The sequence below is a fragment of the Ochotona princeps genome, chromosome 22 (assembly GCF_030435755.1).
Source record: "Ochotona princeps isolate mOchPri1 chromosome 22, mOchPri1.hap1, whole genome shotgun sequence".
Lineage (NCBI taxonomy): Eukaryota > Metazoa > Chordata > Mammalia > Lagomorpha > Ochotonidae > Ochotona > Ochotona princeps.
In genome coordinates, this window is record NC_080853.1 from 15,386,709 (window position 1) to 15,401,020 (window position 14,312).

At 46.0% G+C, this 14,312-nt stretch overlaps 1 protein-coding gene across 3 annotated transcripts in view; it reads left to right on the forward strand.

Moving 5' to 3' along the window:
• The window catches only part of TTI1 (TELO2 interacting protein 1), a 42,469-nt gene that overhangs the window by 8,792 nt on the left and 19,365 nt on the right, over positions 1-14,312 (forward strand). For 2 of the 3 annotated variants that reach the window (XM_058679555.1, XM_058679553.1), the window contains exons 2-3: positions 5,113-7,451; positions 13,332-13,532. In XM_058679555.1, coding sequence (XP_058535538.1) covers positions 5,144-7,451; positions 13,332-13,532 — 2,509 coding nt within the window. In that variant the 5' untranslated portion in view covers positions 5,113-5,143. Of the gene's footprint in view, positions 1-1,688; positions 1,874-5,112; positions 7,452-13,331; positions 13,533-14,312 lie in introns of those variants that run through there. The other variant, XM_058679554.1, reaches the window with a different exon arrangement.

Below are 14,312 nucleotides of genomic sequence, written 5' to 3' on the forward strand. Positions count from 1 at the left end.
ATGGTTCACTCCCCAAGTGAGCCGCAACGGGCCGGTGCTGCGCCGATCCAATGCCGGGACCAGGAACCTCTTCCGGGTCTCCCACGCGGGTGCAGGGTCCCAAAGCTTTTGGGCCGTCCTCAACTGCTTTCCCAGGCCACAGGCAGGGAGCTGGATGGGAAGCAGGGCTGCCGAAATTAGAACCGGCGCCCATATGGGATCCCGGTGCTTTCAAGGCGAGGACTTTAGCCACTAGGCCACACCGCCGGGCCCCAGGTAATATAATCTTAAGGGACCATCATCATTACATGGCACATAACTGTGTGTTTGTATTAAAGATTTATTTATTTTTATTGGAAAGACAGATTTACAAAGAGAAAAAGAAAGACAGAGAAAGATCTATCCACTAGTTCACTTCACAAATGGCCATAATGGGCAGAGCTCAGCCAATCAGGAGCCAGGAACTTCATCTGCATCTCTCACATGGGTGTAAGGACACAAGGACTTGAGCCATATTGCATTGCTTTTGCAGGTGCATGTCCAGAGTCAGTCAAACACTGAGAAAAGCTACTGTTTGTTAACTCACCCTAGTCATTCTCTCATTAAACTTCTAGTTTATCCAATTCTTGTTGTTTCTATAAATGTTAGGTTTGTTTTTTGGAGAGAGAGGGGACACTGGCATTGTTAGTAGCAATGCCAGCATCCCATATGGATGCCAGTTCATGACTCGGCTACTCTGCTTCCAATCAAGCTCCCTGCTGGTGGCCTGGGAACAACAGCAGAGGGTGACTCAACCGCATGGGCCCTACAACCAAGTTGGAGACCTGGATGAAGCTTCTGGCTCCTAGCTTTGGCTGACCAAGCCCTAGCCACTGCAGCCATCTGGGGAGTAAACCAGCAGATGGAAGGGGTGTATGTGTGTGTGTGTGTCCTTCTTTCTCTATAACTCTGTAATTTGTTTTAGAATTAAATGAGCAGGGCCCAGCGCAATAGTATAGTGGTTAAACTCCTCGTCTTGAACACGCCAAGATCCCATATCATAGTTGGTTCTAATCCCGGCGGCCCTGCTTCCCAGCCAGCTCCCTGCTTGTGGTCTGGGAATGCAGTCGAGGATGTCCCAAAGCTTTGGGAACCTGCACCCGCGTGGGAGACCCAGAAAAAGCTCCTGGTTCCTGGCTTCGGATTGGAGCAGCTGCAACCATTGCGGCCACTTGGGGAGTGAACCATCGGATGGAAGATCTTCCTCTGTCTCTCCTCCTCTCTGTATATCTCACTTTGTAATAAAAATAAATAAATAAATCTTTTTAAAAAAATAAATGAGCAAAAAAAAATAGAATTAAATAAACAGAACAATAGAAATTCATGAGATAAACATGGGCTTATATGATGAAAGGTCCTGGATACCATGGGGAAAGTATTTATGCTCCAGGCAGGCTGTGGAGAGCAGCTGAGGAGTTTGAAGTATGGAGACAAGTGATCAGATTTTGGTTTTGGAAGGATTACTTCAGAGTCAGCTTGGATTGGTGAATTTAATGGCAAGCACAGGAGCCAGCAGTCCTGCGAAAGCTTGCAGTCACCGTACACACACACACACACACACACACACACACTTCGAAGTTGTCATCAACAGTGGGTTTGAAAGATGTCAAAGGAGTAGACTGGTGAAATGTAAGGGGTGGTGAAAGACAGGAAGATGAAAGGAAGCAGAAATTCCAGTGTTTCCCACATAGGACCCTAAGTCACAAAGGGAACACAGACGGCAGAGCAGACGGGTCCAGCTTTGGGCATAGCATGTTCTCATTCGTTAGCTCTGTTACATGTTTGTCAAAAGATCTGGGAATGTTGTTTGGAACCACCGAGGGGCATCCTAAGGTACTTTCTTGAAACTGCTAAGGTGAGTAAGATCAGTGACCCCCAGGCTCTGTCCTCACCCCAGTCTAACAAGGGATTCTGATATTGAGCTTGCATTTTGACTTTTTATGTGAAGAAAGTTTTCCATGCAAAAAAAAAAAAAAAATGTTTCCATGTTTCCCTTTGCTTTCACCCCCTTGTCTTGGGTCTCTGTTTTGAGCTGTTTGAACAGATTTCTTTCCCAAGTGTCTTCTCCTGTTAGAATATGACTGGTACCTCGCTCTGAATCCTCACGCACTGTCCTTCCACCATGACAAGAGAGCATCTTTGCTGTATCTAAGTAGTGCCTGGGGGCCCTGATCCTCTATTCAGTCAGATATTACTCCACTGTCTCCCAGCATTCACTGATGAGAAGTTGAAAGCCAGTCTCTTGTTTTTTTCTTTTCTAAGTGATTTGGTGTTGCTTTCTGAAAGCTTGCATGAGTTCCTGCTTCATGTTTATGGAGGCATTGTACCAGAGTGTGACTAGGTGGGCTCCTTCAGGCTTTCCAGTCTCCAGACACAGCTCTGTGCAGCTTAGGGAAACGTTTCAGTTGTTTGTTTGCTGGGGCTTGCTTTCACTCCTCCATCTGTTCCTGCTTCGTCTTCCAAACTCCCTGTTATTTACATGTTGGTTCTCCCAGATCTGTCTTCTAAGTCTCACAGTTTCCAGCTCTTTCTATTTCTGTTCCAAGTTTTAAGATAGTTCTGTTTGATCTTCCTGCCACTAATTAGGTCTTGCCAATTAATGATCTTCTATTATTATATTGCCAATTGAATTTTCTTTGTGTGGAAAAATGATGTTTTTCATTCTAAATTTCTTTTTTGAAGATGTATTTGTTTTAAAGACAGATCTATGCAAAAAGGGAGAGATAAGAGAGAGATTTTCTATCTGCTGGTTCACTTCCTAAATGACTACAAATGGCAGGACTGGGCCGGGGCAAAGTCAGGAGCCTAGAACTCCATCCCAGTCTCCTACATGGGTGCAGGGGCCCAAGCACTTGGCGCATCATCTGCTGCTTTCTCAGGTACATTCACAAAAAGCTGGATAGGAAGTAGCACAGCCAGGACTTGCATAGGAGCTTATATGGGGTGCTGGTAACACTGGCCCCTTAAGAAATAACTTAAACTTGTTGTAACTTAACTTCCTGAATCTTTTTATGATTGTTGTTCAGACTTCTTGTCTGTCTATATGAGTGTCTCTGTCTAATGTAACCCAGGAGCATAGAAATGCTTTCCCCACCTGACTTCTGGGTCCCAGTAAGCAGCTTTCTTCCTTTCTTACTCATTAATCCAACCACTCTACCCCGGCAAGGGTTGGCACAGTAGTTTCTGTATCGTCAGTGCGTGAGCCCAGGCCGTTGGGATGTCACTCGTGCCTACCGAGCTTTGTGCTTTTCCTGCCAGGTTGGGCATTTTCTTAGGCTGAGATAGGAGAGTCAAGCTGCTTCCCCTGCTTAGCTGCATGGGATCGTGGAGACAGAGAACATCTTCCTGTTGAAATTTCTCGGAGACCAGAGTCCTTCCAAGGGTCTCTTGAGCTCAGTGAGTCAGACTGTTTCTGGGATCTCCAGAGCCCTGATTGTGCCCCACAGCCTTCTCAACCCAGGAGGAAAGCTGGCTTTCCTAGCTGTATGGACTGAACAAGTCTTGCCCATACCACTGGGCACCACCATCAGTGCCAATTCCATAGCCACTGGTTTCAGGAGCACTCACTGAATTACAGGTTGCAAGAACAGAGACTTTCCTGTCATCTTTTCAGAAGCTCCCAGCAGGGAAAAAAAAAAGCAAGGCCACCAGGCCAGGTGACCTGAGTGTGTACCCAATGCCAGCATTTTATATTGTGCACTTTGATGGTCTCCTGCTTTAGCTCTATCCTCAGTAACCGTGGGCCATGCTTTTATGCCTTCCCAGCATGCTCTGCTTCCCCAAAGGGAATATTTGAGACTTTTATTCCCCTCCTCAAGCCCTGTTTATCTCCCATCTTGCTCCCTATCAGCCCATGACTTTGAATTTCTCCTTACAGAGAAGACTTGGGGTTTAAGTTGCTCATTTTCCCTCCTCCCTATAATCCTGTCTTCTGTACCTCCCTCCCTCGTCCAGTTGTATGACTTTCCATCTTGCCAAACCATTTCTTCTCCCTTGGCCCCTCTTACTGTGTGTGCTCCTGGTTGTCTCATCCTGAGTACCCCTTTTGTTTTGTGTTGTCTCTGATCCTTCTCCCATATCGCTGCTGCCAGGGAATTTTTACCAGTGCTGAAAGTTGGTTGTGTCACCCCGTTTAAAATATCTCAATGGGGCTGGTGTGATCGATCAACTGGCTAATCCTCCGCTTTGCAAACACTAGCATCCCATATATATATATATAGGCACAAGTTCATGTTCCAGCCGCTCTAATTCCCAACCAGCTCCCTGCTTCTGGCCTGAAAAAGTAGTAGAGGATGAATGAAAGCCGTGGGACCCTGCATCCATACGGAAGACCCAGAAGAAGCCCTTGACTCCTGTGTTCAGATTGGCTCAGCTTTGGTCATTGTGGCCATTTGGGGAGTGAACCAGTGGGTCTTTCTGTCTCTCCTCTCTGTAAATCTGCCTTTCTAATAAAAATGAATAAATCTTAAAACATATACACACAACATCTCAATGACAAGAGCAGACAAAACAGATGAATCATGATAAAAGTCACAACAGTGGTCACCTCCAGATGGGGGAGATAGCAGTTGATTGGCAAAGGACCTGAGGGATTTTTCTAAGATATTCTGCATCTTGCCTTGGGTAGTAGTTACCTGGAGGTATACATAACAATTTCCTGAACTGTACTTTTAGATGCTGTGTTTTACTCTGTGTATACCTCAATTGTAAGAAGACGGAGCCCTCACTGGCTTCTTGTCAGTACCACAGGTCAAAGCCCAGATTCCTTTAAGCAGCCCACGCTTTCCTGTCGGTTCCTCCCGCACACTCTGCCAGGGTATGGCTTCTCCATGCTGTCTTGGAACCTTAAGCAGCAGCCTGTCATGTTCTTCAAAAGACCGCATTGTGACTAATAGCTTTGCTCCCTCCACGAGGAGCTCCCGAGGATTGAAAACTGTCGCTTTTTAATCTCACTGCTCCACTAGCACCTCACGTAGTGGCTGGCAGGCACATAGGCCCCCAGGAAGTGTGTGTTGAATGAATGAATGCACGTTTGCTCTATCTGCTTTGAGTTTTATCCTCTTTACTGAAAAATCTCCTTCCTCCAGCCTGTAGGATGCTTCTTTGGTGAGAAGAAAGCGACAGCATGATGGCAGTTTTCGATACGCCCAAAGAGGCCTTTGGCGCCTTACGTCCAGTCTGTGTTCAGCTCACAAAGACCCAGACAGTGGAGAACGTGGAGCACCTGCAGACCCAGTTGCACAGTGTGAGCGACGCCGCCCTTCAGGAACTTCAGCAGTATGTGCTTTTCCCTTTGAGGTTTGCTCTCAAGACCCCTGGTCCCAAGAGAGAGCGCCTGATCCAGAGTGTGGTGGAATGCCTCACGTTTGTCCTCTCATCCACATGTGTGAAAGAACAAGAGCTTCTGCAGGAACTTTTTTCAGAGCTCTCCGCTTGTCTGTATTCGCCCAGCTCCCAGAAACCCGCAGCTGTGTCAGAAGAGCTGAAATTGGCTGTGATCCAGGGACTCAGCACGTTAATGCACTCGGCTTACAGGGACATCCTTCTGACTTTTTATGAGCCCTCCATTCTGCCTCGATTAGGATTTGCTGTATCTTTGCTGTTAGGCCTAGCAGAACAGGAGAAATCCAAGCAAATTAAAATTGCTGCCTTAAACTGTTTGCAAGTTCTGCTCTTTCAGTGCGAATGTGAAGACCATCCAAGGTCCTTGGATGAACTTGAGCAAAAGCAGCTGGGGGATTTGTTTGCTTCTTTTTTACCTGGAATCTCAACTGCCCTGACAAGGGTTATCACAGGAGACTTTAAACAAGGTCACAGCATTGTTGTATTGTCCCTGAAGGTCTTTTCTGAGACGGTGAGTTTTGTTATGGCCGATGAGCAGCTCCGAGCTGTCCCCAAGGCCCAAGCCAATCCCGCCGTTGAGGGCAGAGTAGCAGAGTTGATGGTTCACCGGGAAGCAGATTGGGTAAAAAGTACAGGTGACAAACTGACCATCCTTATCAAAAAAATAATCGAGTGTGTGTCAGCTCACCCACACTGGAAGGTGAGGCTGCGCCTGGTAGACTTGGTGGAGGCCCTGCTTTCCAGGTGCGGTCAGTCCCTGGTGGAGTCCGCTGGCCCCCTTCTGAAGGCATTAGTGAGCCTCCTAGGCGATGAGAGTCCTGAGGTCCAAGCCAAGTGCGATGAAGTTTTGAGACATTTTGCAGATCAGAAGGTGATAATGGGCAACAGGGCCTTTGCTGACATCCTGTCAGAAAGCCTGCACTCCCTGGCCACATCTCTTCCCCGCCTCATGAACTCCCAGGATGACCAGGGCAAATTCTCCACTCTGTCCTTGTTGATCGGTTACTTGAAACTCTTGGGCCCCAAAATAAACTTTGTCCTCACCTCTGGGTCCCATCTGCAGCGCCTTTCCAAAGCACTCATCCAAGTGCTAGAACTGGATGTGGCTGATATCAAAATCGTTGAGGAGCGGTGCTGGCCTGCCAGTGACAATCTGAGTGCCTCCCCAAAGACCCCAGGTATGGGGCTGTGGACGCAAATCCAGAGGAGGTATTTCCGCTTCTTCACCGACGAGAGGATTTTCTTGCTCTTGCGGCAGGTTTGTCAGCTCCTCGGTTATTATGGGAATCTTTATTTGCTTGTGGATCACTTTCTGGAACTGTACCATGAATCTGTGATTTACCGCAAGCAAGCTGCCATGATCCTGAATGAACTGGTGGCAGGAGCTGCCAGCCTGGAGCTGGGGGACCTGCATGAGAAGCGTGGTGAAATGAGGCCAGAGGAACTGAGAGAGATTGTGGCATCTATCCTGGAAGAGTACACGAGCCAAGGAAACTGGCATTTAGTTACCTGTATTGAAGCAGAGGAGGCGGAAGAGGAGATCACAACAGAACAGTCAGGCCCCCAGGCCATCACCTCGGGTTCACACACATGCCAGGTCACACCTTCTCCAGCCCTTTCAAAGCCGAGTCCCACTATTTGCGCCATGAACAGCAACATCTGGCAAATCTGCATCCAGTTGGAAGGGATCGGTCAGTTTGCACACGCACTAGGTAAAGACTTCCGTTTGCTCTTGATGTCAGTCCTCTATCCAGTCCTGGAGAAGGCTGGAGACCAAACCCTGCTCATCAGTCAAGCGGCCACCAGCACCATGGTGGATATCTGCCATGCTTGTGGCTACGAATCCCTGCAGCACCTGATCAACCACAATTCAGACTATTTAGTGAATGGGATCTCTTTAAATCTGCGTCATCTGACCCTGCACCCTCACACCCCAAAGGTCCTGGAAGTGATGCTGCGGAACTCGGATGCCAGTCTGCTTCCTTTGGTGGCAGATGTGGTTCAAGACATTTTGACCACCCTGGACCAGTTCTATGATAAGAGAGCTGCTACCTTTGTCAGCGTTCTGCATGCCCTGCTAGCAGCATTAGGTATATGGAAAACTCTTTTTCAGTGCTGATCTGGGGGCTAGGACTTGGTGTCCTGATTTGCTGCATTGTTCGTGGTCATGCTATGGAGGACTTCTGAATGTGGTTGTTGGTTTGATCACATGTTATGATAGGATCCCATTGTTTACCTTTTTTTTTTTAAGATTTATTATTATTGGAAAGCCGGATATACAGAGAGGAGGAGAGACAGAGAGGAAGATCTTCCATCCGATGTTTCACTCCCCAAGTGAGCCGCAACGGGCCGGTGCGTGCCGATCCAGTGCCGGGAACCTGGAACCTCTTCCGGGTTTCCCACGCGGGTGCAGGGTCCCAAAGCTTTGGGCCGTCCTCGACTGCTTTCCCAGGCCACAAGCAGGGAGCTGGATGGGAAGTGGAGCTGCCAGGGTTAGAACCGGCTCCCATATGGGATCCCGGGGCGTTCAAGGCGAGGACTTTAGCCGCTAGGCCACGTCGCTGGGCCCCCATTGTTTACTTTTTATACTTGCAGCAAAATTCATTTTTTTGAGCTCTTGCTTTGTGCCAGGGAGATATATATATATATATGTATATATACATATATATATCCTACAAGCTAATTGTGAACATTACTCTTATTTGTAAGAAACAAGACTAGCAAGAGATCTTACCTAGCCAGGATCAAGTAATTGATAAGGAGCAAAGTCAGAATTTTGGACAGTTGCATTCTTTTATTTCTTTTTTTAAAGATTTATTTATTTTTATTGCAAAGTCAGATATACACAGAGGAGGAGAAACAGAGGAAGATCTTCCATCTGATTCACTCCCCCAGTGAGCGCAACGGCCGGTGTTGCGCCAATCCAAAGCCAGGAGCCAGGAACTTACTCCAGGTCTCCCACGTGGGTGCAGGATCCCAAAGCATTGGGCCGTCTTTGACTGCTTTTCCAGGCCACAAGCAGGAAGCTGGATGGGAAGTAGAGCTGCCGGGATTAGAACCAGCACCCATATGAGATCCTGGCGCATTCAAGGCGGGGACTCTAGCTGCTAGGCCACACCGCCGGGCCCGACAGTTGCATTCTTTTCAGCATACCAAACAGACTTCTTGTGATGCTTAGTGTTACCAGTGTCCGTGCCAGCGGGGTACAGGAATGACATGGTTAGTAAGTCCACGCTTTTAGGCTAAGACATCAGTGCCAATGGAAATGATCCATATCTTCTATGCCCAGTCAGGGTGTAGCCACCAGCCACAGCAGGCTGTTGGAACTAAGGAGCTGGATTATTAGTTTTATTTAATTTTAGTAGCCATATGTGACTGATGACTACAGTACTAGACAGATCATACTAGAAAATGCCCTTTAACCTGTTCATAATGTGAGTTGGTTTGAGTTTTTCTTTTTCCCTGCAGGAGATGCTGTCCACCATTAGAGTAGCAAAATTTTGGACACAAAAAAAATCCCTTAGCTGGACAGTAAATCTTAGGGTAAAAATGTGATGAGCACTATCCCTGTCCCTTTTACTCAAAACGTATCTCCAGTATTTATGTCAGTACTGCTAGTAACTTCTGAGGCAGGTGGGAAGGTCAGCTAAAAAAAAGTCAAGGCTGTGTTAAAAAAAACTTCTCTGTGGAAGGAGACTAGGGTGGGGACTGTCCTCTGCTCCATAATGATACCATTTCCAATGTTTATTCATTCATTCGTGAACATTCATATACAGCATCAATGTACTTTTCTTCATCTAATAGAGTGTCTACCATATGTCAGACAGTGCTAAGTAATGAGGATACAGCAGTGAACAAGATGAATAAACTCACGGAGCTTTTCTTATTACCGCAGGAGAAATGATAAACAAGTAAACAAATCATTAACCAAGCTCATTGCAGCTTCTGATAAGCACCATGACAGAAATAAACACTCCTTGAGGTTGAGTGGCATGGGAGGGGCCTCTCTGAGGAAGTGACAGCAGAGCTGAGACATGAAGGCAGACAGGGGTCCATCATATATAGGGGCTGTCACATTGTTTTTAAGATTTGTAAGAATATTCAGGCAAAAGGAATGGCAGATGCCAAAGCCCAGAGGGAGAGGAGACACTTGGGGTCTTTGAAGAATAAAATAAAGGTCATTGTGAAAAGAGCCAGAGGGCAGGGACAAATCCTGCTGAGTTGTGTAGACCAAGGCAGGGAGTTCCGGTTGCATATGCAACCAGGAGGAAACCTGTATAGTGCGAGCTGCTCCCTGGCAAATTAGCCACGAGCAACATCTACTGAGGCCTGCCTCCAAAGGCTGACATACTGCTCACCTTCTACTGTGAGCCAGGCCTGACTTCCAAGGACTGGAAACACCCCACCTGCACTTTTCGGGGTTGCAGGGCAAGGGGACACTATGCCCCATCATCCAATGAGATTTTTGAAAATATACCAAGAAGGGCCTGGCACAGTAGCCTAGTAACTAATGTCCTCACCTTGTACAAGCCAGGATCCCATGTGGGCACAGGTTCGTATCCTGGCAGCCCCACTCCCCATCCTGCTCCCTGCTTGTGGCTTGGGAAAGCAACAGAGGACAGCCCAAAGCCTTGGGATCCTACACCTGCATGGGAGACCCAGAAGCTCCTGGCTCCTGACTTTGAATCAGCTCAGCTCTGGGCATTGTGATAGAAAATCTTTCTGCCTCTCCTTCTTTGTAAGTCTGTCTTTCCAATAAAAATAAATAATTCCTTAAAAAAAAAAAAAACAAGAGTAACCTAGGAAAGGATACAAGACTGGAGAGAGAGCATTCCTGAAAGCTTGGAAATTACTCAAAGTATAGTTGCTGCTTTTTTTTTTTTTTTGCACGATTTATCTATTTATTTTAAAACTGAGAGTTGTAGAGAGAAAGGTGGAGTAACAGAGATATTCTCCTCTGATCACTCCCTAAATGACCACAACAGCCAAGGTGGGGCCAGGCCCAAGCCAGGAGTCAAGAATTTCTTCCAGGCCTCCCACATGGTGCAGGGGCCCAAGCACTTGTACCATTCTCTCCTGCTTTCCCAGGCACATTAGTAGGCACATTAGTATGGAGCTGGATCAGAAGTGGAACAGCCAAAACTTAAACCAGATATGGGGTGTCAGGATTGCCCCACTGTGCCACAACACTGGCCCCTACAGCTGCTTCCTTTTTTCTTTTCTTCTTAACTTTAATCTGTTTGAAAGGCAGAGTTACAGAGACAAACCTCTTCCACCCACTGGTTGACTTCCCTAATGACCACAATGGTCAGGTTAGGGCTGGGTGAAAGTCAAGAGCGAAGAGCTTTCCCCACATGGGTGCAGGGGCCCAAGGACATGAACCATTTCTCACTGTTTTCTCAGGCATGTTAGCAGGGAGCTGAATCAGAAGTGAAGTGGCCAGGACTCAAAACATGAGATGCTAGTGGCAGCTGCTTAACCCACTATGTCATAAACACCAGTTCCTACAGTTGCTGCTTCTCTCTCTTTCTCTTTTAGATTTATTTAGTTGTATTTTAAAGGCATATTTTTAGAGAGAAGGAGAGGTCTTCTATCCACTGGTTCACTCCCCAAATGGACACAATGGCCAGAACTGAACCAATTGAAAGGCAGGAGGCAGGAGCTTCTTCCAGCCCTCCCACATGGATGCAGGGTCCCAAGGCTTTGAGCCGTCCTCTGCTGTTTTCCCAGGCCACAGGCAGGGAGCTGGATGGGTAGTAAAGCAGCCAGAATATGAACCAGTGCACATATGAGATACCTGCACTTGCAGGTGGAGGATTAGGCAGTTGAGCCATCACACCAGCCCTGATGGCCGCTCTTTCAACATAGGAATGGAGGCATGGTCTCAGAGGTTGTAAAAGAACCCAGTTTGTGTTTTTGTGAAAGTTGAGTTACCATAAACACAGTGTTTCACATGCACTGACAGAAAAGATTAGATGCCACAGTAAGGACAGGAACCAGCACTTAAATTAGTCCTTAGCACCTGGTCTACCAACTGGCTGATTGTCCATAACAAGGAAACAGAAAAGCTTTGAAAATAAGAATCAATTCACGTCACAGACTCCAGAACTGGGAGATTGTGTGCAGGGTCCTAGCATACAGGGGTCCTGCATTCTTTTGATGGGTACATAGCATTCCCTTGTGTGGCCACACCATAGTTTCTTTAACCAGTCCACTGACAACTAACCAACTGCTAGTGGTTTAGAGTCTGGTCAGCCCCCAAAATCCTGCAAAGAATGTCTTTGTAGGTCATTTTCAGCATACCTCCATATATCAGTAGGATCAACTCCTGAAAGAAACGCTGCTTTGAAGGGTATTACCTTTAAATTTTTGATAGACAGTATCAAATTGCTCTCCCAAGAGGTTGTACCAATTTAAACTCCATCAGCAATGTAAAAGAGTGGCAATTTTGCCACTCCCTCACCCACACCGCATATTACCAAGTTTTTGATCTTTACTAATCCACTAGGAGAAAAATAGCACCTTAGTATAGTTTTAATTTGCATCAAGAGTGAGGTTGAGCTTCTTTTCATATGTTTAAAAGCCATTTGTGAGCAAAGACATTTTAATGTCTGGCACTAGCCTTGACTCAAGAAATAATCTTTGCTGCGTGTCTAGTCTTAACAGTGCAAATGCCTCGGTACAGGCTTTAACTATTTGAGAACCAGTCCCTCAGAGTGCACTGGTTTGCATTAGGGATTGGGGCATTGAAGCAATATCGTAATTGATCCCTGCGTATAGAAGCCTCAGATAGGAGATCGAAGGCTCGTGTGGAAAACATTTGCTCCCTGCTACTCCCAGTTGCCTGGCCGTCACCTTCCATCTGCTCTGGCTCTGGCTCTGTGCAGCTGCTCCTTGATGGAAAGGAGATTAGCAGGTGTTAAAGGTTATCAGAGCCCCTTCTCCTGCTGTCTGCAAAAGCAGCACACTAGACCAGAGCAGCGATTGCAGGCTGTGGGATTTGTGTTCTTACTGTTTCGTTCTTTGGAGGCAAGGCTTGTTTGAAATGAAGCTTTTGAGGGAACCCTGATATAAAGGGAAGATGGCTGAAATTAGAGTCACTCCTGTTGAAAAAGGAGTGAAACCCCAAAGCTCCCCTCTCTTCCCACTGTGATCCCTGAGACATTTCTGTAGAGCCCCCAGCCTCCTTAAGGCATCCTCTGCAAACCACTGGATTCCATGATCCTGAGTTTGTTCTGTGATTGCATCTCAGAGGTATTGGCACGTCTCCAAAGAAGAGAGCTCTTTGGAGAGAACATGGCCAGCATCCTGGTGCATTTCATGTCATAAAAACTGTTGAGACTGTCTCAAGATGGTACAGAGCCTGTCTTCTACTAGTTCTAAGTATTTCCTGTGCTCAAAATGTGGTCACTTTGACATGTCCTCCTGGCTTGCGGGTTTTTCATTTGAGCATGTTTTGGGTCTCTACCTTCTAGTGGGCATGTTGGACTCTAGTGGTGAACAATGGAACTTAGAGTCCCAGAGATTCAGATACTAAATACTACATTAAAAACTAATGAATCATTCTAAATTACAATGAGTTGATGCAAAAGGAAAGGACTTGGTGCCATATTCCATGTCATAGAGGTGACCTGCTCAGAATGTCAAGGGATGGCTTTCCAGAGCATGGTCTGTTTGTGCTGAATCATGGAAAATGACCTGGAATCAGCCAGATATACAGTGGAGGAGAGACTACTCCAGACTGCGAGAACAACATGTATGAAAGTTCCGAGACAGGAAAACCCTTGGCACCTTGGGAGGAGCAGAAAGATGGTCACTTAATGAACAACTAGAAATGGTGTGAAGGATGAGATGAGAAGGGCAGGAAGGGACTACATCATGCAGGCCTTGGCCTAGAGCTTATTCTGCTTATAAAATACCAGTGCTTGTGGTCACTGACCAAGGTGATGACTTTAACACTGTATTTACAGCCCAGTGGTTCCCAGACACAAGTGATCTTGAGCAATTCCAAAAGCAAAGTTTAGAGGAGGAGGAAAGAAGTCATTTGCACAAAACACCATCTATTCTTGAGACTAGCACAACAGCCGAAGACATCGAGCAGTTTTTGCTGGATTATCTCAGAGAGAAGGATGTGGCCGAGGGAAATGTCTCTGATCTCGAAACTGACGAAGGTAACTAATGTCTGTTCTGTCTTAACTGTTTTCTTTTTGAGATGATGATGATGGTGAAAATGATGAAGTATTACTTGAAGTTTGGAAGAAAAGTTACTTATAACCTCACGAAGTTAACAAAGCCATTTCCTTTCCTGTGTCATCTTTTCCCACTTTTTTTTTCTATTCAAGACCTGGTTACCTGGTTACAGTTCAAATGCATTATAACTTTTTTGTATAGTTATGAGCAACTCTCTGTTGGTGTAGAGTTCTTGTAATTAATGTTTTAATAATTGCTGCTCCTAAGTACCTGCCCTGCTGTGGGATGGTTAGGTTAGGTCTGGCTTTCCATCTTACCTGCAGGGCTGCAGTGGAAGATTCTAGGCACATGCCCTTTTCCATCTCAAATATTTCTTTAAAATTCCCAGCAGTGGGATTTCTGGGTCAAGGATGTGCACATTATTTAATGCTTGTCAAATTGCCTTCCAAAAAATGTTGTATTAATTTATATTTTCCCTTCTGTTGTGCAGAATAAATACTGGTATCTCCACAACCTAGCCAACATTGGCTATTATCCATTCTACTTACAAAATTACTGGGTGAAAATTCATTGACTTTTTTTTGTTACTATTGTTTTTTGTTTTTTTTTTTTTTGAAAATTTGTTTATTTTTACCTAGCATTTCTTTGATTACCAGAAAGAGCATTTTTTTCTATATGCTTTTCCCAGCAGCTTTTTTCTTATGTCCATTATCTATTCATATGCTATTCATTTTTTGTGGGAGGAGATTGTTTTTTTCTTA